The sequence below is a fragment of the Macaca mulatta genome, chromosome 19, assembly GCF_049350105.2.
Source record: "Macaca mulatta isolate MMU2019108-1 chromosome 19, T2T-MMU8v2.0, whole genome shotgun sequence".
Lineage (NCBI taxonomy): Eukaryota > Metazoa > Chordata > Mammalia > Primates > Cercopithecidae > Macaca > Macaca mulatta.
In genome coordinates this window covers 15,588,421-15,616,198 of record NC_133424.1, presented here as the reverse complement: position 1 = coordinate 15,616,198, position 27,778 = coordinate 15,588,421, and the positions used below count along the sequence as shown (strand labels likewise).

Genomic DNA, 27,778 nt, shown 5'->3' with positions numbered 1-27,778 from the left:
AGATGAATCCAGGTGGTGAGAGATGAGTCCAGTGGAGAGGTGAGTCCAGTTGGTGAGAGGTGAATCTAGTTGGTGAGATGTGAGTCCAGGTGGTGAGAGGTGAGTCCAGGTGGTGAGAGATGAGTTTAGGTGGTAAGAGGTGAGTCCAGGTGGTGAGAGGTGAGTCCAGATGGTGAGAGGTGAGTCCAGGTGGTGAGAGATGAGTTCAGATGGTGAGAGGTGAGTCCAGGTGGTGAGAGATGAGTTTAGGTGGTAAGAGGTGAGTCCAGGTGGTGAGAGATGAGTTTAGGTGGTAAGAGGTGAGTCCAGGTGGTGAGAGATGAGTTTAGGTGGTGAGAGGTGAGTCCAGGTGGTGAGAGATGAGTTTAGGTGGTAAGAGGTGAGTCCAGGTGGTGAGAGGTGAGTCCAGGTGGTGAGAGATGAGTTCAGATGGTGAGAGGTGAGTCCTGGTGTTGAGATGTGAGTCCAGGTGGTGAGAGATGAGTTCAGATGGTGAGAGGTGAGTCCAGGTGGTGAGAGATGAGTTCAGATGGTGAGAGGTGAGTCTAGTTGAGATGTGAGTCCAGGTGGTGAGAGGTGAGTCCAGGTGGTGAGATGTGAGTTCTGGTGGTGAGAGAGGGAGCCCAGCTGATGAGAAGTGAGTCCAGGTAGATGAGTCCAGGCAGTGAGACCTGGATTCTAGTGGTGAGAGGTGGAAGTCCTAGGCAAAGTGAATAAGTTGGTCCCTGATCCAAATAGACAATGGGGAGCCACTGAGGAATTCAGAGCTGGAGAGTGACACAAGGACTCTTGTTGTTAAAAGATTAATCAGATCTCAAGTAAAACAAAGTTTCTGCAGGAAGCTACTGCTAAACGCTTCATGGACCAGGTGGTTCCCAATTCTCTTGGCTGCCTGCACTTCTCCTGGGCAGTCATGTTGCTCTTATAAAGCTCTTTTGATATTTTCTTTCTCCCAAAGACAGTCAGCCAGTGAGTGTGAGCCATGCATGTTGTGTTTACGCAGCACCCAGCATGACCCATGGAAAATGTTCGGTCAATGTGCATTGGGAGTAAAGGCCTGAAGTTGTCAGAACTGGTGCTTCTGCTCCTTCGCTCTACAGATATAAACTGGAAATAATACCACGTCCTTCCTTAAGAATGCAGTATGAGCCAGGAGTGGTGTAGCCCCAGCTACTTGGGAGGCTGAGGTGGGAGGATTGCTTGAAGCCAGGAGTTTGAGGCTGCAATGAGCTGTGATTGCACCACTGCACTCCAGCCTGGGCAACAGAACAAGATCCTGTTTCTCAAAAAAAAAAAAAAGAATATGAAATTTTGTATGCTTTGATCAGATCAATATCTCCCTATACCTGACCCAGCCCCTGGCAACCACCATTCTACCTCTCGGCTTTTATGAGTCGGATTTTTTTAGATCTCATATATAAGTGAGATGATGCAGTATTTGTTTTTCTGTATCTGGATTATTTCACTTACCATAATGTTCTCAAATTTCATCCAGGTGGCAAATGACAGAATTTCCTCCTTTTAAAGGCTGAATAGTATTTGACCTGTAATCCCAGCTATTCCAGTGTGGGTGACAGGCTGGATTTTTTTCTTTTTTTTGTATTTTTATATTTTTAGTAGAGATGGGGTTATTTTTGCGGCTAATTTTTGTATTTTTAGTAGAGACGGGGTTTCACCATGTTTGCCAGACTGGTCATAAACTCCTGACCACAGGCGATCGGCCTGCTTCAGTCTTATTTTTTAATTTTTTACTAGAGGCAGGGGTCTTGCTATGTTGTTATTATTTTTAATTGACACATAATAATTGTATATATTTATGGAGTACAGTGATATTTTGATGCATATAAACAATGTACAGTGATCAAATCAGGGTGATTAGAGTATCCATCATCTCAAACATGTATCATTTCTTTGTGTTGAGGACATTCAAAATCTTCTCCTTTAGCCATTTGAAAATATACAATAAATTATTGTTAACTGTAATCACCCCACAGTGCTTTAGAGCAGTAGAACTTATATGTTTTTGAGACCTAAGATTTGTGCAGCATGGTGACTATAGTTAATAATATTGTACATTTCAAAATTGCTAAAAGAGTAGATTTTCTTTTTTCTTTTTTTTTGAGACAGAGTTTGTCTTGTCACCCAGGCTGGAGTGCAATGGCACGATCTTGGCTCACTACAACCTCCATCTCTTGGGTTCAAGTGATTCCCCTGCCTCAGTTTCCTAAGTAGCTGGGATTACCTGTGCCCGCCACCACGCCTGACTATATTTTTTCAATTTTTAAACATTAAATTTTTTTGGTGATATCTAGACTTCTAAAAAGAGTGGATTCTAAATATTCTTATTAGAGAAAAAATAAGCAGGAGATGTGATATGTTTATTAGCTTGATTTATTCATTCCATAATATAGACATATGTGAAAACACCACATTGTACCTCATAAATATATACAATTATTATTTGTCAATTAAAATGAAATAAAATACTAGTATTCATTAAAATAAAAGTACTGTTATTCATTCAAAAAAGCAGCAATGGGCCGGGCGCAATGGCTCACGCCTATAATCCCAGCACTTTGGGAGGCTGAGGCGGGTGGATCACGAGGTCAGGAGTTTGAGACCAGCCTGGTCAATGTGGTGAAACCACTTCTCTACTAAAAATACAAAAATTAGCCAGGCGTGGTGGCACACACTTGTAGTCCCAGCTACTCCAGAGGCTGGGGCAGAAGAATCCCTTGAACCCGGGAGGTGGAGGTTGCAGTGAGCCGAGATAGTGCCATTGCACTCCAACCTGGGTGACAGAACGAGACTCCGTCTCAAACAAAAAACAAACAACAACAACAACAACAACAAGAAAAACCCCAAAAAACAAAAAAGACAAAAACAAAACCAAAAACCAGCAATGGCATCTTAGGCCTGAAAGTCAATGTGGGTGAGGGCTCCCCATCTCCAAGCAGCCCAGATCTCTTGGGTTGTTTTGCAGAAGAGCGAGTGCATATATTTCACTGAACATGCTCATGCTTCCTGGGCATCATTTTCCTAAGAGTTCACAGGCTTGGTGGATATGTTCTGCCTTCACACACCATCAAAGAATGGCCATGTATCTAACTTGTTCACGCTCGCCCCCTGGGCACATCCATGAATTCACCTTTGTAGCCACAGCGCTGTTTCTCTGCCTGGAGTCCGTATTTGCATCTATGTCACCAGCCCGTGCTTCTCTCTGAATCTCAGGTCCTGACCTCCGGGCCCCCCTTTACTTTTGTTGGGAGTTGCAGAAGTGAGAGCTCATCACGGTGATGAAAGGAGGCGGTGTTGCGCAAAGATCTTTGGCAACTTTTCATCATTCTGGCCTTCCTTGGGGGGTAAACAATTCATGGGCCAGCGACAAGATGAGACAGCATCTTGTCAGGCAGGATTTTGTTCTCCACAATCTGGGAAGACATCCAAGCACCCCAGGTGTTCCTTCCCTCCCTGAAAGGATGAAAGTTTTGCAAGGCATTGAGCTAGCGATGCAATGGGGAGCCCAGCTGTGCAGCTGTAATTTCTCAAGCAATCTCCAAGAGAATTCTTGATGTTTTTTTACTTCATCTCATTTTTTTATGTTCCTTCTGGGTGTCTATTGCCATGTGCATTCTCAATTAAAAAATTCAAACACGTTTAGTAGTAGCAGTCACACCAGCAGTAGTAGCTGTTGTTGTAGTAGGATGAAAATCTTGATTGCCTTTGCAACTCTTCTTGCAACTCAGCCCTGTGAAGAAGGGGGATTGATTTATCATCAAGGCAAGGAATGCATATCACCCATGTCACTTTTCAAAACAAAATTTACATACAATATACATGGAAGCTGTCAATCACACAGAATACCTATATTTCGGGTGTGATAGGTATTCTTTTACTGACCTTCACTTATCTGAGTCACAGGATTGAGGGATGCTCCTCATTCACTTAGAGCATTTTTTTTTTCTTTTTCATAGACAAGGGGTCTTGCTGTGCTGCCCAGGCTGGTCTCGAACTCCTGGGCTTAAGCGATCCTCCCACCTCAGCCTTTCAAAGAGAGCTGGGATTACAAGAGAGAGGACTTAGAGCATTTTAAGGATAGAAATGCGAATCCCGACAACAACTGTGCAACTGCATGGAGAAAACTGAGGTTTAAGAACAGTTACATAACTTGGCTCCCAAGTATTGCAGCTGGGCTCTGAAGGCAGCTCTCTGGAACTCCCAGGTCTTCTTATTTCCCTTCCTTTATGGCCCAAGGATGGGCTCCATGAAAAAGAAATGAAGGAAATGCTTGGCTACTCTCTGTGACCATCCTGAGACGCTCACATGAGTTTGGCAGAATAAATGAGTTAGTCAAAGCTGCTCTGGGGGAACTGAAGCAGGTTTGATAACAAAGGCAGTTCTGTCTCTCTCACCTTAACCTGCATGGCTGCACATCTGCATTCTCTGATGTGGTGCATCCTTTGACCATTTATGTGTTGCTTCTATCCCTACCAAGTTGCTATCGATGTGTGTGTGTGTATGTGTGTGGTGTGAGGGGTGCAGGTGGAAGAGATGCAAATTCAAGTGAGGCATTTTCATTCTGTAGCAAGCAGATAGTTGAACAGCACGATGATAAAAATGTATCCTTTGAAATCAGACTTTCTGGGTTGGATTCGTGACCCTAGTGACTCGAATTCCGAGTTATGTAACCTTTTGGTGACTGAGTTTCCTTACCTGTAAAGAAGCGGTAGTAATACCCACGTTACTGGTGTGTGGTGAGGGGTTAATATATCTAAAACACTTGGAAGAGTTTCTGTCATCTAGGAAGCATTCTGTTTTACTCCCCAAATACTTACTGACTTCATCCTTTTCTCTCCAACATCCCTTCCTGTGCCGTCGTTGAGATGTCCAATATCTGTGACCTGGGGAGCAGATGTAGACTCCTAATAAATCCCTACTAGCTGGTTGTGTGACCTGGAAAGGCCCCTGCCACACCCCAGGACAACCGCCTCTTTAGTGTCCACAAGGAAGTTGTCTCTGGTTAGCCGGCTGGTGTTTTGGAGGCTGTGTGGTGTGTGCGTTGCAGGTCTTTTTCATGATGAAGGTGGAGGAAAGGAGGTGGCCATAACCGATACTATCCATGAGCTGGGCCAAGTCTTCAGGGAGGACCTGGTTCACACCCCATGGGATGAGATGACCTAAGAGCAATTAATGATGCCTGTAATCATTGAGGTGTTAGTGAGGCAGGAGATGAAGATAGAGGGATAATTATTGTGTATTAGTACCATGAACAAGCAGAAATGGCAACGGTGGTGACTCTTGCAATGAAGAGTCACAAGCATGTTTCTGTGTTCAAGAAAGGGGTGAGGAAAGAGATAGGGAAGAACGACTGAGAGAATCGCAGCAAGTATGTGAAAGGGTGCTTGGGTAGAAGATGATAGCTAGAAGAGGAGCTTCAACAGAATTGGCTGCGCTGGGCCCTTTCTACACAGAACGATGAAATGAAAGTCCACTGTTGTCAACAATGTATCAACTGATGGGACATTGTGAATCTAAGGGAGTCTATTGATAAGATGTAGAGGCCTTTCTAGAAAGAACCTGAAAGGCCAGAAGTGGAAAATGTCTATGTGAAATCAGATCCCCCAAAGACTGACCTTGAGAAAGTCTCCTCCTCTCCTTCCCTCCCTGTCTCCCTCCCTCTCCCCATTCCTCCCTTCCTCCCTCCCGCCCTCCCTTCTTTCCTTCCTTTTTTCCTTCCCAAACCCACCACATGCTTTCCTTCCTGCCCCAGGACCATTGCACAGGTTGCGATGCTTCCCTGGCTCTTCGTCCTCACTCTCTCTTTTTTACCTGACTGATGTCCATTCATACTTCAGATGTCAGCTTTAATGTCAGCTTTCTTAGGGACTTCCCTGACCTGCTTTCACTTCCACGGGGGAAGATCTCCTTCATTTTATGCATCAGTCACACCTGGCCCTCTTCCTTTTGATCCTTTTTATTTTAATTTTTTTTTGAGATGGAGTCTTGGTCCGTCGCCCAGGCTGGAGTGCAGTGGTGTGATCTCGGCTCACTGCAGCCTCTGCCTCCCGGGTTCCAGTGATTCTCCCACTTCAGTCTCCTGAGTAGCTGGGACTACAGGCATGCGCCACCACGCCTGGCTAATTTTTGTATTTTTAGTAGAGACAGGGTTTTACCATATTGGCCAGGCTGGTCTCGAACTATTGACCTCATGATTCACCCACCTCGGCCTCCCAAAGTGCTGGGATTACAGGCATGAGCCACCACGCCCAGCCCTCCTTTGATCCTTTTAATGACTCAGGTCAACATTTATCCCCTCTGTTGATGGAGCACTCACTCACTGTGTGCTAGGCGCTATCGTGAGCACTTTAAGGAACATTATCTCATTTAATTCTGACAGCCCTGCAAGATAAGAATCTTTATTATGACCATTATATATCAGGGAAACTGAGGCACAGAGAGTTTAAATAGTTTGGCCAGGGTCTCTCAGTTAATAATCACCCGCATCACAATTTGAACCGAAAGCTGACTCCAAAATCCACACTGTGCAATACTTCCTGCAGCATAGAGGGAGGAGGGGTGAGGCTGGACAGGTATGCAGGGGCTTCTCAGAGCAAGATGGCTCTGCTTTTCCTAGCCCCTTCTGACACTCAGAACTTATCCTGTAAAACAGGGATCATTGGCCAGGTGAGGTGGCTCATGCCTGTAATCCCAGCACTTTGGGAGGTCGAAGCAGGCAGATCATGAGGTCAGGAGTTCAAGACCAGCCTGACCAACATGGTGAAACCCCGTCTCTACTAAAAATACAAAAATTAGCTGGACGTGGTGGCGCATGCCTGTAGTCCCAGCTACTCAGGAGACTGAGGCAGGAGAATTGCTTGAACCTGGGAGACAGAGGTTACAGTGAGCCGAGATCGCGCCACTGCACTCAGCCTGGCAACAGAGCGAGACTCCGTCTCAAACAAACAAAAAACAGGGATCATTAAACCCCCTTTTGGGTCTTACCAAACAGAGATACAATGCTTTGCAGGGACATATGGTTAAGTCAATAGATGACTCCAGTGATGAACTGGGGAAGCTGGGAGGAGAGAACTGCTTAGTGGTCCATGGTTATGCCTCTGGAGGTGGGGAGACAAAGGGGACCCTGGACTTCTACTAACACAATGTGGAAACTGAAAGAAATAATCCTCACCTCCACCCCATATATTACTTATACGTTTGGTAGTCTTATAGAATATAAGTAACTGGGCCGGGCGCAGTGGTTAATCCCAGCACTTTGGGAGGCCAAGGCAGGTGGGTCACCTGGGGTCAGGAGTTTGAGACCAGCCTGGCCAACATGGCGAAACCCTGTATCTACTAAAAATACAAAAAATAGCTGGGTGTGGTGGTGGGCACCTGTAATCCTAGCTACTTGGGAGGCTGAGGCAGGAGAACCACTTGAATTTGGGAGGCAGAGGTTGCATGAGGTGAAATCGTGCCACTGCACTCCAGTCTGGGTGACAGAGTGAGATTCTCTCTCAGAACAAAACAAAACAAAACAAAACAACCCACTGTTTTAGTCCTTTGTGAGGCTCCCTGGAAAATTATAGCCCATGCTTGATTGCTTCTGTGCCAGGGAACTCACTACCTTGTAAAGCATGGCCTCCATGGTTAGAAGCAATAAGGTCTTTCTTAGAGTGAAATAAGAAGCGACTGGTGATGGGCACAGGGTCTCCTTTTTGGGGGGATGTAAATACCTTGGAACTAGATAGAGGCGCTGGTTGCACAACAATTGTGAATTCACCAAATGCCACTGACTTTAAGATGGCTCATTTTATGTGAATGTCATTTTGATCAACAAAAAGAGCATAAACCATGTGTGGAGACCTCCCCACATGCCAGGCCCTGAACTAAATGAAAAACCCCATTGTCTTAATGGATCCTCCCAGCAACTTGATGAGAGAGGTACTTTTATCATCCAGTTTTATTTTATTTTTCAGTTTATTTTGTTTTATGTATTTATTTATTTTTTGAGATGGAGTCTCGCTCTGTCACCCAGGCTCGAGTGCAGTGGTGCAGTCTCCACTCACTGTAACCTCCGCCTACCAGGTTCAAATGATCGTCCTACCTCAGCCTCCCGGGTAGCTGAGATTACAGGTGCCCGCCACCACACCCAGCTACTTTTGTATTTTTATTAGAGATGGGGTTTCACTATATTAGTCAGGCTGGTCTCAAACTCCTGACCTCAGATGATCCACCTGCCTCGGCCTCCCAAAGAGCTGGGATTACAGGCTTACTGAGCCACCACACCCAGCCCATTCACAGTTTTATAGGTCACGAAAACAGAGGGTCAGAGAGGTTGAGCAAGTTGCCCAAGGTAACACAGCTCTAAAGGGTCAAGCCTAGGTCTGCATCTCTCCCACAGTGGATACTGTACTGCTTGCTTCCTATGTCAGTTTCTCACCTTCCAGGAAAATTAGAAAGATAATAAGGAAGACAGCAAAGCATGGTGAACTGGATGATTACAAAGGGAACTTTCCAGGTCTAAAGTGGAAAATTAAATAAGACAATGCACACAGTAACACTCTGCAAACTTTATCTGTTTATTTGTTCATATATTCACTTAAATATTTACCTAATGTCAGCCGGGAGCAGTGGCTCACACCTGTAATTCCAGCACTTTGGGAGGCCTAGGCGGGCGGATCACCTGATGTCAGGAGTTCGAGACCAGCTTGACTAACATGGCGAAACCCCGTCTCTAACAAAAACGTAAAAATTAGCTCGGTGTGGTGGTGCGTGCCTGTAATCCCAGCTGTTCTGGAGGCTGAGGCAGGAGAATCGCTTGAACCCAGGAGGCAGAGGTTTCAGTGAGCGGAGATCACGCCATTGCACTCCAGCCTGGGCAACAAGACTGAAAATATGTCTCAAAAAATAAAAAATAAAAGAATTAAATAAGTAAAATAAATACAAGAATGAGAGGAATGTACCCAATATTTTAAGGGGAAGTTGTAGGGTCAAATTTTGGGTTTTATGGGCCTGAGGCACATTTACCTTTGTGAGTTCCTTCTTCCATCAAAAATAAATAAATAGATAAAACTTTATTGATGTAGCTTATATGAGGTACCTGGAATAGTCAAAGGCATATACAGAAGGTGGTATCTGTGGTATCAGTGGTTGCCAGGGGTTGGGGGACGAGGAGGAGGGAAGGAGCAGTAATTGCTTAAAGGGTGTAGACTTTCTGTTTTGCAAGATTTAAAGGGTTCAGGAGATGGATGGTGGTGAAGGTTGCACAATACTGTGAATGTACATAATGCTGCTGAACTGAACACTTAAAAATGGTGAAGAGGGTAAATTTTGTTATGTGTAGTTTACCACAATGAAAAAAAAATTGAAAAGGCAAAGTGCAGTGGCTCACGCTTCTAATCTCAGCATTCTGGGAGGCCAAGGTGAGAGGATCACTTGAAGCCAGGAGTTTGAGACCAGCCTGGGCAACAGAGAAAGACCCCATCTCTACAAAACAAACAAACAAACAAAACAAACAAACAAACAAACAAACACAAAAATTAGCCAGGTGTGGGGGCATGCACCTGTAGTCCCAGCTACTCAGGAGGCCGAGACAGGAGGCTCACTTGAGCTCAGGAGTTTGAAGCTGCAGTAAGCTATGATTATGCCACTGCATTCCAGTCTGGGCGTCAGAGTGAGATCCTGTCTCAAAAACCCCCCAAAACTCCCAAAACGTGAAAAACACCCCTACATTGGTATAGAGATGAATATAAATTGTGTATCACATAAATAACATACAATGCAATATGTATTTATTATTATATTCATATTTTTCTTCTGATTTAAAACAAAATTACAGGTCGGGCACAGTGGCTCACATCTGTAATCCCAGCACTTGGAGAAGCCGAGGTGGGCAGATCACCTGAGGTCAGGGGTTTGAGACCAGCCTGATCGACATGGTGAAATCCCGTCTCGACTAAAAATACAAAAAATTAACTGGGCATAGTGGCAGGTGCCTGTAAGCCCAGTTACTCGGGAGGCTGAGGCAGGAGAATCTCTTGAACCTGGGAGGCGGAGGTTGCAATGAGCCGAGATTGCACCACTGCACTCCATCCTGGGCAACAGAGCGAGACTCCATCTCAGGAAAAAAAAAAAAAAAAAGAAATTACAATAAAAATATTTTTTGTGGGCTCTCTCATTAGTGTTTACTATGCCCAATGCGGAAGTCAGCCCTGGGAAACTGGCAACAGCAATGCCGGTTTCAAACATTGGCGTGCATTGGACTTTCCTAGAAAGCTCATGAGCAATGCGGATTGTTGTACTTTGCCTTCTGAGATTCCGATTCCGTAAGTCAGGAGTGTGACCCTGGAACCCGGTGCATGTAGGTGATACCTGATCATTGTTTGAGGGGCATGGGAGGACTTTTTTTTTTTTTTTAGATAGGGTCTTGCTCTGCCACCCAGGCTGGAGTGCAGTGGTGTGACCACAGCTCACTGCAGCTTCAGACTCCTGGGCTCAAGCAATCCTGTTGCCTCAGCCTCCCAAGTAGCTGGGACTATAGGCATGGGCCACCATGCCCAGCTAATTTTGTAAACTTTTTTTTGTAGAGATGAGGGCTTCGCTGTGCTTTCCAGGCTTGTCTCAACTTTCCCGGCTCAAGCAATCCTTCCACCTCAGCCTCCCAAAGTGCTGAGGTTACAGGTGTGAGCCACTGTGTCCAGCCAGGAGGACTTTTGGGGGTAAGGGGACTCCCTGCAGTTCCTACAGTTTTATTTTATTTTATTTTATTTTATTTTATTTTATTTATTTTATTTTATTTTATTTTATATTTTATTTTATTTATTTTATTTTATTTTTTATTTTATTTTATTTTATGTTATTTATTTTTTGAGACGGAGTCTTGCTCTGTTGGCCATGCTGGAGTGCAGTGGTGTGATCTCGGCTCACTGCAACCTCTGCCTCCTGGGTTCAAGTGATTCTCCTTCTGCCTCAACTTCCTGAGTAGTTGGGACTACAGGTGTGCCACCATGTGTGGCTAATTTTTGCATTTTTTAAAGTAAAGACAGGGTTTCGCCATGCTGGCTAGGCTGGTCTTGAACTCCTGACCTCAAATGATCTGCCTGTCTCAACCTCCTAAAGTGCTGGGATTACAGGCGTGAGCTACCACGCCTGCCCTGCCTACAGCTTTTACAGCTCACACTTAGCCCCTTACTTGCTGGGTGGTGGCATTTACGCATTTTGTGCTGCTTTGAGCCTATTTCTTCATCTCTAAGGTTGGGATGATGACACAAACCTCATGGTGTCACGGAGAAGCTTGCTGGGTACTCAGGACTCACATCTGGGGCAGCTGCTGAAATCTCAGCTCTGAGGCAATGGGGGGAGTTGTGCAAATGCTGTTTGGGGACATTGTGTGAGCTGAGGTCACAAACTGGGGCGGTGTCAGCAAGGATGAGGGTGGCAGGCTGTAAACCCCAGGGCAAGACATTGCTTGCGAGGGGAGTATTTGCATCCTATGCAAGATTTGTGGGCATCAGGATGGATAAAGGTGAGGGTAAAGGGATAATTCCCGGCCCCAGGAAGGACCTGCATGAGGGTCAAAAGCCAGCAGGATGGTTCGGCCCATAGGGGACACTGGCCAATGGACAGAGAGGTGGGTAGGGGCATTTCCCAGCGTCTACACTGCAGTATCACAGAGTTAGATATTCCCATCTGCTAACAGCCCTTTCCCTTGAGACCCACAGGTGGGAAAGGCTCCCCGCAATCACCGCCATGTGGCTATCATGCTAGCTATCCTTTGAGGTTTCCCTACTCGCTGCTCGCACCTTTGCAAACACAGCTAATTCCTGTCATTTACAGTAATGGTCTATAAAGCCACCACGCACCCTCAATCCGGGAATGCTGAACCATGGCTCATGGGGAAACACAGGGTTGGATTTCTGTGAGCCTCTGGTCACAGCCCTTTTGTCAACGAATCAAGACATAAACTTGTTTTGTGTGTTTCTATTTAAAAAGACTTTATTTGGCCAGGTGCGGTGGCTCATGCCTGTAATCCCAGCACTTTGGGAGGCTGAGGGAGGTGCTCAGCAGTTCATTTGAGGTCAGAAGTTCGAGACCATCCTAGCCAACATAGTGAACTCCCCCGCTTTACTAAAAATACAAAAATTAGCTGGGCATGGTGGTGCGTGTCTAATTCCAGCTACTCGGGAAGCTGAGGCAGGAGAATCGCCTGAACACAGGAGGCGGAGGTTGCAGTGAGCCAAGATTGCACCACTGCACTCCAGCCTGGGCACAAAGAGTGAGACTCTGTCTCAAAAAAAAAAGAAAAAAAAAAAAGACACCTTATATAATATATGTGATGGATTCATGCACACGGAAGTCACGGCCACAGCACTGTAATGCATGCCTGAATGAAGCTTATCTAACACATGTATTTTTTCCCCTAAGACACATTTCAGCCTTCTTGTGCTCAGGGACGGTAGACAGCACTTCAGCACGATCCCCTGGAAGTCATTTTAAATAGCAAAAATCACCAATGAAATACACAAAAATGCAAAAAAAAAAAAAAAAAAAAAAAAAAAAAGAGAGATGCAACAAGGACACTTGTTTACGGTAAGAGAACTGGCACCAAAAGGCAGCAGCATCTTGTTTGACCTCAGAGGGGCAATGTGTGCATCAGGTGGCTAAAAACGTTTTCATGGCTCTGTGCAAATGATCGTGAAAGCACTACAAGTACTGATTTTGAAGTGACAAATACATTTCAGTAAGTGAATTAGCAAGTGCATTGGGGGATAATGAGCATCAACTACTGTGGTCTCTTTCTTAAACTTCTTTCTCTCTCTCTCTCTCTCTCTCTTTCTCTCTCTCTCTCTCTCTCTCGATAGAGTCTCACTCTGTCACCCAGGCTGGAGTGCAGTGGAGAAATCTCAGCTCACTACAACCTCCACCTCCAGGGTTCAAACGATTCTCCTACCTCAGTAGCTGGGACTACAGGCGCCCACCATCACGCCTGGCTAGTTTTTGTATTTTTAGTAGAGACAGAGTTTCACCATGTTGGCCAGGCTGGTCTCGAACTCCTGACCTCAAATGATCTGCCTGCCTCGGCCTCCCAAAGTACTGGGATTACAGGCATGAGCCACCACATCCGGCCCTTAAACTTCTTTCAAATGGAGTGTGCTGTTTCTTGTTGATATCCTGACTGGTACTGGGAAGAAATGCTTGAAGAAGAACAGTTTATGTGGAAGTCTGAGCCCCAGAGAGACTGGGGGCCTGTAACCCCAAAGCTGTAGAGTCCGTCTTGACATGAGGGAGCTGGCTGTGATCCACCATGCTTCTGAGTCAACCCAATGGAGCTGAGCCCCAGCTGAACTCCTACCCAGTTCTGTCATCCTGGCAGATGGCTCTCTTTTTGCCCATGCATTTTTCTCTCCGACGGCCATAATTTACCCAATCTCCATTCTGCTGTTTTGGGGACTCATTCAGATCCTGGTCGCTGCTTGAGATGCGGAGCATGACAGGTTCAAATCCTGCTTTACCCATCTCTGACTGTGTAACCCGGGAAAAATGAGAAGAAAAATGAGCTTCCTTTTCTTCTCTGCAAAATGTTGGTGCTTGAGTCCATACGACTGGCTGGCTTTGCCTAAAAGATACCAACATTTGTGAGGGCCATTCTTGGCATAGGCACTGTGAGCTCCACGATGGAGGGACACATCCTCGCTGTATCCCTGGCATTTCACAACGCCTCTTGACACAGAGCAGTTGCTTAGGAGATATCTGTGCCTGTAATGCACGTTCCCTCTGTATGTGTGCAACCCCCTGGATCTTCCTGTGAAGAGCAGATAAGAATCATAGCTCAATGTGAGGGGTCCTGCGATGGCAGGGTGTCCAAGAGGCTACCGGAATACCTAGAAGGACCTGAACCAGAGGCACACCCAGATGGATGACGTTAGCTGCACCGGATCAACGTGTGACCTCCCTGAGGGTGGGGACTACATCAGCCCTGCTCACTGCTTTATTCTCAGTGCTGGGCTCAGGACCAGACACGGCATGGGGTAGGACAGAGCAGAGCTCCTAGAAGTTCCACTTAGAGTGCAGGCTCTTGAGTCTGGAATGAAAATTCCAGCTTTGCTACTTCCTGTGTGACCTTGGGCAAGCTGCACAGCCTCTCTGTGCCTGTTTCTTCAACAGTAAAATGGAGATGCCAATAATAACAGCTCGGGTGCCTTGAGGATATACTATGCAACCACCGTGCTACAGGGCTTTCATGCATGAACTCATCTGTCCTCACAGCCACCATTTTTTTTTTTTTTTTTTTTTTTTTTTTTTGACACAGAGTCTCGCTCTTGTCACCCAGGCTGGAGTGCAGTGGCTTGATCTCAGCTCACTGCAACCTCCACCTCCTGGGTTCAAGCGATTCTCCTGTCTCAGCCTCCCTAGTAGCTGGGATTCCACGTGCACACCATCAGGCCGGGCTAATTTTTGTATTGTTAGTAGAGATGTTAGCCAGGCTGGTCTCGAACTCCTGACCTCAGGTGATCTGCCTGCTTCGGCCTTCCAAAGTGCTGGGATTACAGGCGTGAGCCACCGCGCCCCGCCTACAACCACCATTTGAAGTGGGTGCTGTCATGCTCCTCATTTTACAGATTGGAGAGACCAAGGCCAGAGAGGGACAGTGACTTGCCCAAGGCCACATAGCTTGAAACTGAGAAGGTGGAATTTAAATCCCAGCCATCTGGCACCCAAATCCATTCTGTTAACTACCAGGATATGCTGCTATAACGTGTCCTAGGGTAAGTGGTTGACATACAGTAGGTGCCTAATACATGATAATTATTGTTATTTTTAATTATAATTCTCCTAGAGGGCACTTGGAGGGAGGGTGCATCAGGGGAGAGAGAGGGCCCCATGGGGCTATGTCTGCTCTCTGAGGTCCCAGCCAGTATCCAACCAGCCAGCTGGGGCGGGGGACGCTGGGGTCACTAGGGGTCGGTGCTGCTCTTGCTGCGCGGCGGCGGCGTGCGCGGGTCCCAGTCATTAACCAGGCGCTGCGCCTGCTCGTAGCACACGTGCGGTTGCCGCTGGCGCAGGCGCAGGCGCACCACGCTGCCGTCCACCTCATGTCCGATGGTTTTGCAGTTGAGGCCCCAGGTGAGGTTCTTGTGCGTGGCGAGCAGCTCGTCCAGGTTCTTTTCCAGGTGCGTGATGTGGCGCTGCAGCTTGTCGGTGCCCTGGAGAGGGAGCAGGGCAGACCCGTGAGCCAGAGCAGAAGGCAGGCAGCTACCTGGGGTGGGCAGGCACCCCTGCGCCAGGTGTGTGTGTAAGGAACACAGCTGAGGAGAGGAACACAGCTGGGTGGGCCAGGTGCGCCTGAAAAAACAAAAACAAAAACAAAACAAAAAACCATGACAGGGCAGGCTGGCAGGCTAAGGGAGGGGAATGCATCTAGTCAAGATGTGTAGGAAGGAGCCTCCTTAGGAAGTGGGCTTAATAATAACAGCTCAGGGCCGGACGCGGTGGCTCACACCTGTAATCCCAGCACTTTGGGAGGCTGAGGCGGGCAGATCACCTGAGGTCAGGAGTTCAAGACCAGCCTGGCCAACATAGCAGAACTCTGTCTCTACTAAGAATACAAAAATTAGCTGGGTGTGGTGGCACACACCTGTAAGCCCCAGCTACTAGGGAGGCTGGGGCAGAAGAATGGCTTGAACCCAGGAGAGGAAGGCTGCAGTGAGCAAAGATTGCACCACTGCACTCCAGCCTGGACGACAGAGTGAGACTCTGTCTCAATAATAATAATAGTAATAACAACAACAACAGCTCGGCTGCTTTAAGGGTATTCTATGGAGGTGCCATGCTACACGCCTTTCATGCCTGAACCCATCTGTTCTCACCACCACTATCTGAAGTGAATGCTGACGTGCTCCTCATTTTACAGGTTAGAGAGACTGAGGCCAGAGTGGGACAGTGAGGGTGTGTGTGAGAGGGGAGGACAGGGGTTGAGGGGACTTATTTGAGCCACGTGTGGGTACTGAAGCCCCCTCCCCTCCCCACTTCGTGGCAGGAGTTGAAGGACAGGCCGACTTGGGTGAGCGGGGAATCATACCTGGTCCAGATGTGCTTGAGGAAGGAGCCTTACCATTGGCGCAGCTGCGCCTACAGGGGTATCGGGGAGGGGGTTTACCTGCGCGAGGCGCGCAGCCTCAGGGAGTTGGGTGCCCACGTGTCTCTGGTACATGCGAACCAGGGGTCTGTCCAGCTTTTCTCCAGTCTCCAGGTAAACTTTCGACAGAGGACCCTGGTGGGGTGCGGGTGCGGTGTGCAAGAGCATTGAAACGCAGTCTCCACCCACCGGCACCCCTGCCTCCACCTCCGAAGGCTCTCACCCCGAACCGTACCTTGATGAGACCGTGGGTGGTGTACATCTCTTGGTTGTATTTCGTACACCGGTGGATAGTTCCCCTCATCAGTCCTAACGTCATAGTTAATCTTTCCTGGGGGCAGGGAAGCGCAGGGGGATAACGCTGGTTCCCAGTCCCCTTCTCCTCCCCTGTCCCGTCCTTGCCCGCAGCCGCAGGTAATGCGCTCACCTTCAGCTCCAAGGTCTCGCTCGCCTTCTGCGCCAGCGAGGCGCACACGCGGTCGCTTATCTGCAGCTGTTGCTCCTGGACGTCCACCACGTTCTTTGCCATTTCCACCAAGGTGTCCTTGGACTCGACCAACAACCGCTTGGCTTCATTTAGCGCCAAGGCGCACTCTGTAAAAGCCCAGGACGCGCTTGGGGGCGCCAAGCCCTCCGTTCCCAGAGTCCCTGTCCCTCTCTCTATTCTCAGGTGGTGGTGGGCCCTGGGCTAGGGGGTTTTATTGAGGGACTGGGTGAAAGCCCAAGGGGCGCGGGGGATAGTGTAAGTAGCGTCTTGGGTTGGTTTCCTTAGAAGCAGAGCCCGTGACCTGTAATCCCAGAACTTTGGAAGGCCGAGGCGGGCAGATCACTTGAGGTCAGGAGTTCGAGACCAGCCTGGCCAACATGGTGAAACCCCCGCCTCTACTAAAAATACAAAAATTAGCCAGGCGTGGTGGCGGGCCTCTGTAATCCCAGCTACTCAGGAGGCCAAGGCAGGAGAATCGCTCGAACCTGGGAGGCGGAGGTTGCAGTGAGTTGAGATTGGGTGATTGCACTCCAGCCTGGGTGACAGAGCATGACTCTATCTCAAAAAAAAAAAAAAAAAAAAAAAAAAAAAAAAAAGGAGCAGAGCCTGTGAATGACTGAGTCCTCAGTGAGTGTGAGCAGGAGAGCACAGGGGGAAAATTGAGTAACAATGTGTGCTTAGCAAGATAGGCTTTCAGTCCTCCCATTGGCTCTAGGGCTATTTCCCAGGAAAGGGACAGCCAAGTGGATGAGGGGCTGCACTGACAGTCAAGGAGATCTGGGTGGGCACCAATACGACCCAGTACAGTGGACTCCTACCTGGGGTATAGGTGCCCACAGGGTCTGGAGGAGGCGTTTTCTGACCCTGCGTGCGTGGGGTGGGGGCCCGGGAGAGGTTCACCCATGAGTGGCGTCCGGCCTGCTCTAGAACCTTGTCCAGAGGCTGGTTCATGAGGTCCACGGCTTGCAGCCGCTCCTTGAAGCAGAAGTTCAGGGTGTCTCGGCAGGAGGCCAGGGTCTGGGTGGAGAAGGGAGGAGGAGAAGGCAGAGTGAGAACTGGGAGGTTGAGGGAAGTGGATGAAAGTGATTTCTCTGCTGCAGGCTTGAGGCTTATAGGCTGTAAAGCATTTCTACCTCTAAACAGAAACTGACCCTCTCATTTTTTCTTTTAAGAGACAAAATCTTGCTCTGTCATCCAGGCTGGAATGCAGTGGTGCCACCATAGCTCACTAAAACCTCAACATCCTGGGCTCAAGAGATCCTCCTGCCTAACCCTCCTGAGTAGCTGGGACTACAGGAGTAAAGCACCATGCCCTGCTAGTTTTAAAACTTTTTGCAGAGAAAGGGTCTGGCTATGTTGTCCAGGCTAGTCTTGAACTCCTGACTTCAAGCTATCCTCCTGCATTGACCTTCCAAAGTTTTGGAATTACAGGCGTGAGGCAGTGTGCCTAATATTTTTGATACTGGTAAAGGCTTTTGCTTATAGATATATATATATGTGTGTGTGTGTGTGTGTATATGTGTGTGTGTGTATATCCTTTTGAGACACAGTCTTACTCTGTTGCACAGGTGGTAGTGCAGTGGTTCAGTCATAGCTCACTGCAGCCTCAATCTCCTGGGCTCAAGTGATCCTCTTGCTTCAGCCTCCTGAGACAGCTAATTTGTATTTTTTATTTTTTTTTTTGTAAAAGCAGGGTCTCACTACGTTGCCTAGGCTGGTCTCAAACTCCTAGGCTCAAACAATCCTCCTGCCTCAGCCTCCCGAAGTTTTAGGATTACAGGTGTGAACCACTGTGCCTGGCCTGGAACTATTTTTTAATTTAATTCATTCCCCCAATGTTCCGGATAAATATTTTCTTTCATGAAATCTTTTTTAGGAGAGACATGCCTATGTCTTATGAGAAAAGTTTTTTTCCTCCTTTGACTCACATCACACCACCCCTCAAGGTTTACTTTATTATTTTTACTTAAATTTTTGTTTTTAATTGAATAATAATTGTATATATTTATGGCATGCAATGTGATACTTTGATTTGTGTATGCAATGTGGAAGGATTGTATCAAGCTAATTAACTTATCCATTTTCTCACATACTTATCTTTTTTTTGTAGTAAGTTCACTTAAAATGTATTCTTTTCCACTTAATTTTCCCAGCTTTATTGAGGTATAATTGACAAATAAAAATTATATTTATTTAAGGTGTACAACTTGATGTTTTGACCTATGAATATACTGTGAAGATACCACTGCATTCAGGCTGGGTGCGGTGGATCATGCCTGTAATTCCAGCACTTTGGGAGGCCAAGGTGGGAGGACCGCTTAAGCCCAGGAGTTCGAGACCAGCCTGGGTCACATGGTGAAACTCCACCTCTACAAAAAATGCAAAAAATTAGCCAGGTGTGGTGATTCACATCTGTAATCCCAGCTACTCAGGAGGCTGAGGTGGGAGGATCACCTGAGCCCAGGAGATTGAGGCTGCAGTAAGCCATGATTGCACCAGTGCACTCTAGCCTGGGCGTGAGACACTGTCTAAAAACAAAAACAAAAACAATCATGAACAGTACAGTTTCCTCAATAGCCATTACAGATAAACACATAGATGAGTGGGTGGTGCTGATAGATATTCCCTTAAATGTGGCTTTTAGAGAAGGGAAGGTGTGTTAAGGTATGGGAACATGGAAATATGAGTCAAAGGTCAGGCAATTCTGCTTACATTTTTCCCAGGTGCTGGGTGTTCACTTGGATGTCAGGTAATCCAGGAAAGTAATATGTGTATATTTTCAGATAGGGTCTCACTCAGTCTCCCAGGCTAGAGTGCAGTGGCGTGATCACAGCTCACAGCAGTCTGGACATCCTGTGCTCAAGTGATCCTCCCACCTCAGCTTCCCAAGTAGCTGGGACACAGACACATGCCACCACACTGGCTAATTTTTTAAAAAAAATTTTGTAGACATAAGGTCTTACATACTATGTTGTCCAGGCTGGTCTCAAACTCCTGGGCTCAAGCGATCTACTCACCTTTAGCTCTCAAAGTGCTGGAATTACAGGCATGAGCTGCTGTGCCCAGCTAGAGAAATTCTTGACTTTTATTCACGAAGTTGTCTTCTGTTTATGGCACTGTGCATAATAACCAGGTAAAAGTGAGTCTGCTCATTTCCAGACAGATCATGCAATGGTACGATCTTGGCTCACAGCAACCTCCACCTCCCGGGTTCAAAGGATTCTCTTGCTTCGGCCTCATGAGTAGCTAGGATTACAGGCATGTGCCATGATACCCAGCTAATTTTTGTACTTTTTAGTAGAGACAGGGTTTTGCTATGTTGGCCAGGCTGGTCTCAAACTTCTGACCTCAGGTGATCCACCCCCCTCGGCCTCCCAAAGTGCTGGGATATGGATTGGTTCTGAGAAATTGGTTTCCTTCGTCACTTCATTCTTGACCCTTTCCTGTTCTTTTATTTTGAGACAGGGTCTTGCTATGTTGCTCAGGCTGGTCTGGAACTCCTGGGCTCAAGTGATCCTCCTGCCTCAGCATCCCAAAGTATTGGAATTACAGGTGTGAGCCACCACACCCGGCCTCTTGCCAGCTCTTGTTGTTGTTCTTGGGAAGAAGCAATTTCCAAGTTGAAGCTCAGACATCTCCTACCTCCTTACCCAGTTCAGAAGCCTTCAGTGACTCTTTGGGGTTGGGGTGAGGGGAGCGGTAAGAGACAGCAACAGCTTCCCTGTGCTGGGTGTCAATTGCTTGGTTTCTGTGCCTGGCTCTGTTCTGGCACCCTGAGAAAGCAGCCTGTCTCATGCATTTCCCCACTGTAACATGGAGAGCTGGCACTCACTCTACCCACATCTTGATCTTCCTGTGTCACCCCCTTGATTCTCAACTGGCACTCATTTCATCCCCACCTCTAGCCTTGAAGTCTCCCTTCCTCTGCTCTTATCAATATTAAGAGACTGCTATTCTCCGAGTTCCCCCCTCCCACCAGGCTGTATCTCATCTGGACAGCATCCTGCCATTGAAATCTTACTTCCTCCACAATAAAACGAAACATATCATATTCCTTTGATATTTGCAATTATTTGAGAGTTACATCAAAACAAGTCATTTGCACATGTATACAGCCTTATAAACACTCTCCATCAAGATATAGAATATTTCCATCATGCCATACATTTTTCTAGCTCCCCTTTCCTCTCTCCCTCCCTGACCACCTCCAGTAAGATGACTTGGAGATTAGTTTTACCTGTTCTAGTCCTTCCTTTCTTCATTCATTTGTACAGAATCTGGCTCTGTCTCCCGGGCTGGATTGCAGTGGCATGATCCTGGCTCACTGTGGCCTCAAACTCCTGGGCTCAAGAGATCCTCTCAGCTCAGCCTCCTAAATAGCTAGGACTACAGGTGCATGCTAACCATGCCCAGTTATTTTTTAAACATTTTTGTAGAGATGATATCTTGCTATGTTGTGCAAGCTGGCCTCAAATTCCTAACCTCAAACTCCTGGCCTCAAGCAACTCTCCCGCTTGGGCCTCCCAAAGTGCTGGGATAACAGATGTGAGCCACTGCGCCCAGCCGAGTTTTGCCTGTTCTTAAGGAGTTGATAAATTTCCATCCTATGGATGGGTGACCTGTTTTTGTAAGTAAAATTTTATTGAAACACAGCCATGCCCATTCGTGTGGATATCATTTCTGGTTGTTTTCATGGCACACTGGCCAAGGTGAGTAGTTGGGGCAGAAACAACACAGTACACAAGGCAGAAAGCATTTACTAACTGTACCTTAAAGAAAACTCTTGCTGAATCTAAAACTTCACATAAATGGAATCCTATAGGGTGTATACTTTATGTCCAGCTTCTGTCTCTGAATGTGATATCTTTGGGATTTATTGATTGGGTTAAAAAGTGGACTTAAAAAGTCTTTTGTTCATGAACTCAACCATTAATTCAACCCCTACTGATGCCAGGCGATGTGTCAGTTGATGAAAATACAGTGACCAGCAAGACAGCTGTCCAGGCCGGGCGCAGTGGCTCACGCCTGTAATCCTAGCACTTTGGGAGGCCGAGGCAGGAGGATCATGAGGTCAGGAGTTTGAGACCAACCTGGCCAACATGGTGAAACCCCGTCTCTACTAAAAATACAAAAATTAGCCGGGTGTGGTGGCAGGCACCTATAATCCCAGCTACTCGGGAGGCTGAGGCGGGAGAATTGCTTGAACCCAGGAGGCGGTGATTGCAGTGAGCTGAGATCACGCCACGCCACTGCACTCCAGCCTGGGCAATAGAGCAAGACTCCGACTCAAAAAAAAAAAAAAAGGGCCACGGTGCAGTTCAGCACCACGGACAGCGTTCCACCAGCCCCTGAATCTTCTACCTCGTCCACAGACAAAGCCTTGACCCTCAGCCTGTCCCTTCTTCTCCCCTCCTTCCCACCCTCCAGTCAACACATCCTTGCTGAACTTTGCTACGTGAAATATAATTGAAATATAATTTAGTACTGAATCTGTCTTCAAGGTCCAATGCTTGTTCAAATGCAGTTTAGCTGAGGAGCCTGCCTGGAGTCAACATGAGCAAGTTGACATACGCAGATAAGATGCAGTGGACTAGAGAAATGGGTATCTAGAGGGGCATGTAGATCAAGAGAGGTGGGCTTTCTATTGTAGTAAAATAGATATAACATGTTGCCATTTTAACCTTGTTAAGTGTACAGTTTAGTGGCATTAAGTGTATTCGTACTGTTGTGCAACCATCATCTCCAATAAGCTGATTTGGAGATTAATTTTACTTGTTCTGTTCCTTCCCTCCTTCCTTCATTCATTTATATAGACTCTTGCTCTGTCTTCCAGGCTGGATTGCAATCCATCTCCAGAACTTTTTCATCTTCCCAAACAGATCTGTACCCATTAAAGAATAACTCTCCTTTTGTTCATTGGTGACAATGGGCCAAGAGAGAAGGAAATGATGATGATGCAGAAGGGTGGAAGGGTGGAATTATAGGATTGACAGAGGAAAAATGAGAGAGGTTCCCTTTGGTGGTTTTCATTAAAATCACTGTAGAGCAAGGAAGGCACAGAGAGAGAGAACTGAAGGAAGACAAGGTATGAAATCACTTGCCCAGCAGGTCAGCAAGTCTTCTAGAGACTTAAGGCGAGGTCTGTGGGAAAGGTTTGAGTGCCAATTTGAAGTTTGACTTCATGATTTTAAATTGAAACAAATCTGATTGGTGGTATTTTTCTCCAGCAATATTCAGACCAGATCCTGCCAAGCAGCCTGTCTCTGTTTCTATCTACATCTGTCCTTTCCCACCTCTCTCTCTCTCTTTCAGAGACAGGGTCTTCCTCTATCACCCAGGCTGGAGTGCAGAGGTATGATCATGGCTCACTGCAGCCTTGAACTCCTGGACTCAAGCAATCCTCCTCCCTCAGCCTCCTGAACAGGGACTGCAGGCAAGTACAACTGTGCCTGGCTAGTTTTATTTTATTTTAAAATAGAGATGAGGCTTTGCTATGGTGCCCAGGCTGGTCTTGAACTTCTGGCCTCAAGAAGCAATCCTCCTGCCTTTGCCTCCCAAAGTACTGGGATTATGGGCATGATCCGCTTCCCTCTTTATAGCCCTTTGCTCCCACGTCCATCCTCAGGGGCTTCTCCCTTCTCTGCCTCCGACTTCCTGGAAGGATATTTCAGGAATCATTAGATTTAAAGGAATATGACAGCAGCCAGAAGATATGCCCTACTCAAGTTCAGCACCGCGGACAGCGTTTCACCAGCTCCTGAGTCCCCTGCCTCGTCCACACCCTCGTCTCCCAGCCTGTCCCTTCTTCTCCCCTTCTCCCCACTCCCCAGTCAACACAACCTTACTGAACTTTGCTACGTGAAATATAATTTAGTTCTGTATCTGCCTTCAAGGTCCAATGCTTGTTTAAATGTAGTCTAGCTGCGGAGCTCTCTGTATAAAAGCAAGGAAAGTTCAACAGCAGTAAAAGACTTGACAGTTCAGTCTCACAATAGGAAATAAAACAAGTCTCCAGCCTGTCTTTTCTTTGAATGCCTCTAGAATGTTAACTCTTCAAGGGCCAGGCTAGTTCTTTCTCAGTCACCAATTTATCTATGATGCCAAGCTCAGTGTCTGGGAAGCAGGTACTAGATTAGTATTTATCAAATGGATGAGTTGAAAGCACACAAGTTGCCAGCAATCCCTAATAGGTCCCAAAGGCCTCCGAAGTCTGGCTGCTCTTTCCCCTTCATTTGCACCCTCATGAAGAAGTTCTCGTTGCAAGCGCAAAGGATGCACCAAGAGATCAAGTCTGGCTGAAGCTGGAGCACGTGTTAGAGTGCAAAGATCTAGACTCCAGTCACCTGGGCTGAAACCACAGCGCTGCCATTGATGGCTTTGCTTATTAGGTGAGGTCGTCTCTCTCTGAGTCTCAATTTTCCCATCTCTAATGAGGAAATCATAGTTTCTGCTTCACAGGACAGTCTTAACGAGTGGATTCAATGACTGCACAGGGTTTGGTACAGAGTGGGTGTTCATGGTTATTCTGAGACCCAACTTCATCTCCCATGGCCTCACTTTTTCCATTTCACAAAGTGAAATGCAATGAATATCTGGTCAGTGTGGCTTGAAGGAATTGCTATTGTGACAGTCCCCAGGTCAGAGCGATTTGTCCATTAGGCAGACAGGGATCCCCCTCCAGCCCCTGTAAGTTGTCCTCAGGCACCCCTAACCTTGAGTAGGACCTCTGATTTTTCCATATCTTTCTCCATTTTCCTCTTCATGCTTTTCAGCTCCTCTTTCTCCCATGTAAGCATACTGTCAGCTTTGTCAGGGATCTAGAAAACAAGGAAAGAATCCCTCACATCCTTGGGAAAGGGCTGGGAAGAGATTTCTCTTTCCAGGGTGGTAGAAGGTTTGCCAGCCTCATAAACTCTGAGTTTGAAGGATGAAGTTGGGGGTACTCCCATCCTTTGGGTGAGGTGTCTCCCTATTTGAGAAGGTTTGATTTTTTCAGTGGGCTCTCTCATTTGGGTTTTTTTTTTTTTTTTTTTTTTTTTTTTTTTTTTTTTTGAGACGGAGTCTCGCTCTGTCGCCCAGGCTGGAGCGCAGTGGCGCCATCTCGGCTCACTGCAAGCTCCACCTCCCGGGTTCACGCCATTCTCCTGCCTCAGCCTCCCGGTTAGCTGGGACTACAGGCACCTGCCACCGCGCCCGGCTAATTTTTTGTATTTTTTAGTAGAGACGGGGTTTCACTGTGTTAGCCAGGATGGTCTCGATCTCCTGACCTCGTGATCCGCCCGCCTCTGCCTTCCAGAGTGCTGGGATTACAGGCGTGAGCCACCGCGCCTGGCTACTTGGAGGGTCTTGCTGTCTGGAGCTTGAGATTGGGGGCTTCTCCCTTTTACAGATAGGAGCCCAGGGGGCTGAGATGAAGGTGTCTCAACTTGGGGGAGGGTTGTTCTCACCCCCTGAGACTGGGAGCTGGGCACCCCTTCCTCAGTGATGGTCTTATCTCCTCTCCCTGGCTACAGGTGGAGGGATCATATCATAGGGATGATGAGGGCTTACCTTTTTGGAGTCTTAATATTTGGATCTGGGGGCTGAAGGTAGGAATCCCATTCTGTGGGTGGGGTCCCATCTCTCCCCCGGGAGGCTGGAATTTTTGTACCTTTTGGGGTGGGGATTTGAGGTTTCACTTTAAGGGGAAGATTCACCGAGACTGGTACTAGAGGTCTCATTCTTTCTCTCTGGATGGGGCCTCAACCTTCGGGCGTGAGGGTTGGGAGTCTGAAGTCTCTATCTGCAGGGAGGACTTCTTCCTTTCACCACAGATGAGGTCTGGGGGCAGGGATTTTCACTTCCTGAAGCCAGGGGAGTTGGGTTTTATTTCACATTCTAGGGAGAGTTTCACCTGGGTTGGGACCAGGGTATCAGCTGCTCTCCTCAGCTGGGAGTTGGAAGAGTGTTTTCACTAGGACTGGGGCACTGAGGGTCTCACACCTATGGAAGGGTCTTACCCTCTGAGCCTGGGATCTGGGTGGATGATTTTATGCTTGGACTGAGGGCTGTGGGTTTTACTTTTTGGGGGGATTTTCATGGAGTCTGAATCAGGGGCTGCACCCTCTCTTCCTGGCTGGGAGATTTGGATAATTTTCTCCTCTGGGGCAGGGAAGCTGAGGATCTCATCTCCTTGGACAGGGCTCACTCTTTGGGTGATGGGGGCTCAGGCATCTCGTCCTGGGCCTGTCTCCATCACCTTTTTTTTTTGTTTGTTTGTTTTTGAGTCTCACTATCTCCCAGGCTGAAGTGTAGTGGCCCTATCATATTTCACTACAGCCTTGAACTCCTGAGCTCAAACAATCCTCCTGCCTCAGCCTCCCAAGTAGCTGGGACTAGAGGCATGCATCACCATGCCTGGCTATTTTTTTTTTTAAACTTTGGTGCAGACAGGGTCTTGCCGTGTTGTCCAGGCTGACCTCAAACTTCTGGCCTCAAGCAATCCTCCTGCCTTGACCTCCTGAAGTGCTGGGATTACAAGCACAAACTACCACACCTGGCTAATTTTCCTCCAATTTTTTGAGAGATGGGATCTCACTGTGTTGTCCAGGCTGGATTGCAGTTGGTCTGATTATAGCTTACTGCAGCCTCAAACTCTTGGGCTCAAGCAATCCTCCTGCCTCAGCCTCCAAGTAGCTGGGACCATAAATGCATGCCACCACGCTGGGTCATTAAATTTTTTTTTTTTTTTTTTTTTTTGTAGAGACAGGGTCTCACTATGTTGCTCAGGCTGGTCTCCAACTCCTGTACTCAAGTGATCCTCCTGCCGTGGCCTCCCAAAATGCTGGGATTACAGGTGTGCACCACCACCCCCAGCTAACTTTTCAAATTTTTTGGTAGAGACAAGTTCTCACTTGTCACCCAGGCTGGAGTACAGTGGTGCCGTCGTAGTTCACTGCAACCTGGAAGGCCTGGCCTCAAGCAATCCTCCCACCTAGGCCTCCCAAATTGCTGGGAATACAGGCGTGAGCTACTGCACCCGGCCCTCAACTTCTTTGCCCTTATTCACCAGAGTTGGGTGTTCTCTCTATGGAAAGATTTTTAAAAAAAAAATTTTTTGAGATGGAGTTTTGCTCTTGTTGCCCAGGCTAGAGTGCAATGGCGTGATCTCGGCTCACTGCAACCTCTGCCTCCCGGGTTCAAGTGATTCTCCTGCCTCAGCCTCCCAAGTAGCTGAGATTACAGGCATGCGCCAGTAGGCCCGGCTAATTTTGTATTTTTAGTAGAGACGGGGGTTTCATCATGTTGGTCAGGCTGGTCCCGAACTGCTGACCTCAGGTGATCCATCAGCCTCGCCCTCCGAAAGTATGGAAAGGATTTTTCCGGGGCTGAACACTGCATAACGAAGGCCTCAGTCTTTGCAATTAGGCTGGGGTTGGGGGCGGGGAGGAGGGTCCCACCTTCTCAGACTTGGGCCTGTAGCCCCGCAGCTTGACACTCTGCTGGTTAATAAGCAGGCCCTTGCGCACTTCGCTGAGCCTGTGGTCGGTGACCTCGCGCTGGCGCAGCAGCTGTCGCACCCGCCCGTTAATCTGGTGCTGCGCGCGGCCGAGACGGGCGGCGGTGAGGCGCGCTCCACGCGCGTGCGCGTGCACCACCTCGGTGGTCTGCAGGGCGCGCGCTTTGCGGTGCAATGGTAGCGGCAGGCGGGCGTACCAGGCGGGCGGCTTCATCTTGCCCTTCCACAGCGTGACGCCCTCGCCTGGCGGCGGCTTCTCCACGGTGCCGCCGCCTTTGAGCATCTCCACGCGGAAGCGCCAGGGCTGGATGTAGGCGGCGCGGCCGAGGTGGTGCGCCACGTTCGGGTCCAGCACGCTGTCCTTGGGCTGCCACATGGTCACCGCCTCCTGCCCGCAGCGATCCGTCAGTATGTGCGCGGTTCTCGACAGGGCCTGAGCTGCCTCGCGCCATGCTGGGGCCCCAATGCGTGTGTCCTGGCTGCGCTCTACCGGGGGTGCCAACACGCGCATGGTCCCTGCTTGGTCCCTCGGCCTGGCTGGGGACCCCCAGGCGGATCAGAAGGGACCCCAAAGACACACAACTCTTTCCTGGCCTGTGGAGAGAGTGTACTGAGAGCGCCCGTCACCATAGCGATGGGCGCAACAAGGAAGGTGGAA

General features: G+C 47.9%; 2 protein-coding genes across 2 annotated transcripts in view; one reads left to right on the top strand and one right to left on the bottom strand.

Annotated features, from left to right (window-relative positions):
* The window catches only part of LOC106994652 (uncharacterized), a 68,901-nt gene that overhangs the window by 23,333 nt on the left and 17,790 nt on the right, over positions 1–27,778 (top strand). The window lies entirely within an intron of this gene.
* TEKTL1 (tektin like 1) lies at positions 12,868–27,732 on the bottom strand. The gene is made up of 7 exons (XM_015123164.3): positions 27,062–27,732; positions 24,335–24,439; positions 17,441–17,639; positions 16,563–16,729; positions 16,371–16,466; positions 16,157–16,270; positions 12,868–15,203 (listed from the first exon to the last, which is right to left on the bottom strand). The coding sequence occupies exons 1-7, from the start codon at positions 27,629–27,631 to the stop codon at positions 14,955–14,957; spliced, it is 1,500 nt and encodes a 499-aa protein (XP_014978650.3). The 5' UTR covers positions 27,632–27,732; the 3' UTR covers positions 12,868–14,954.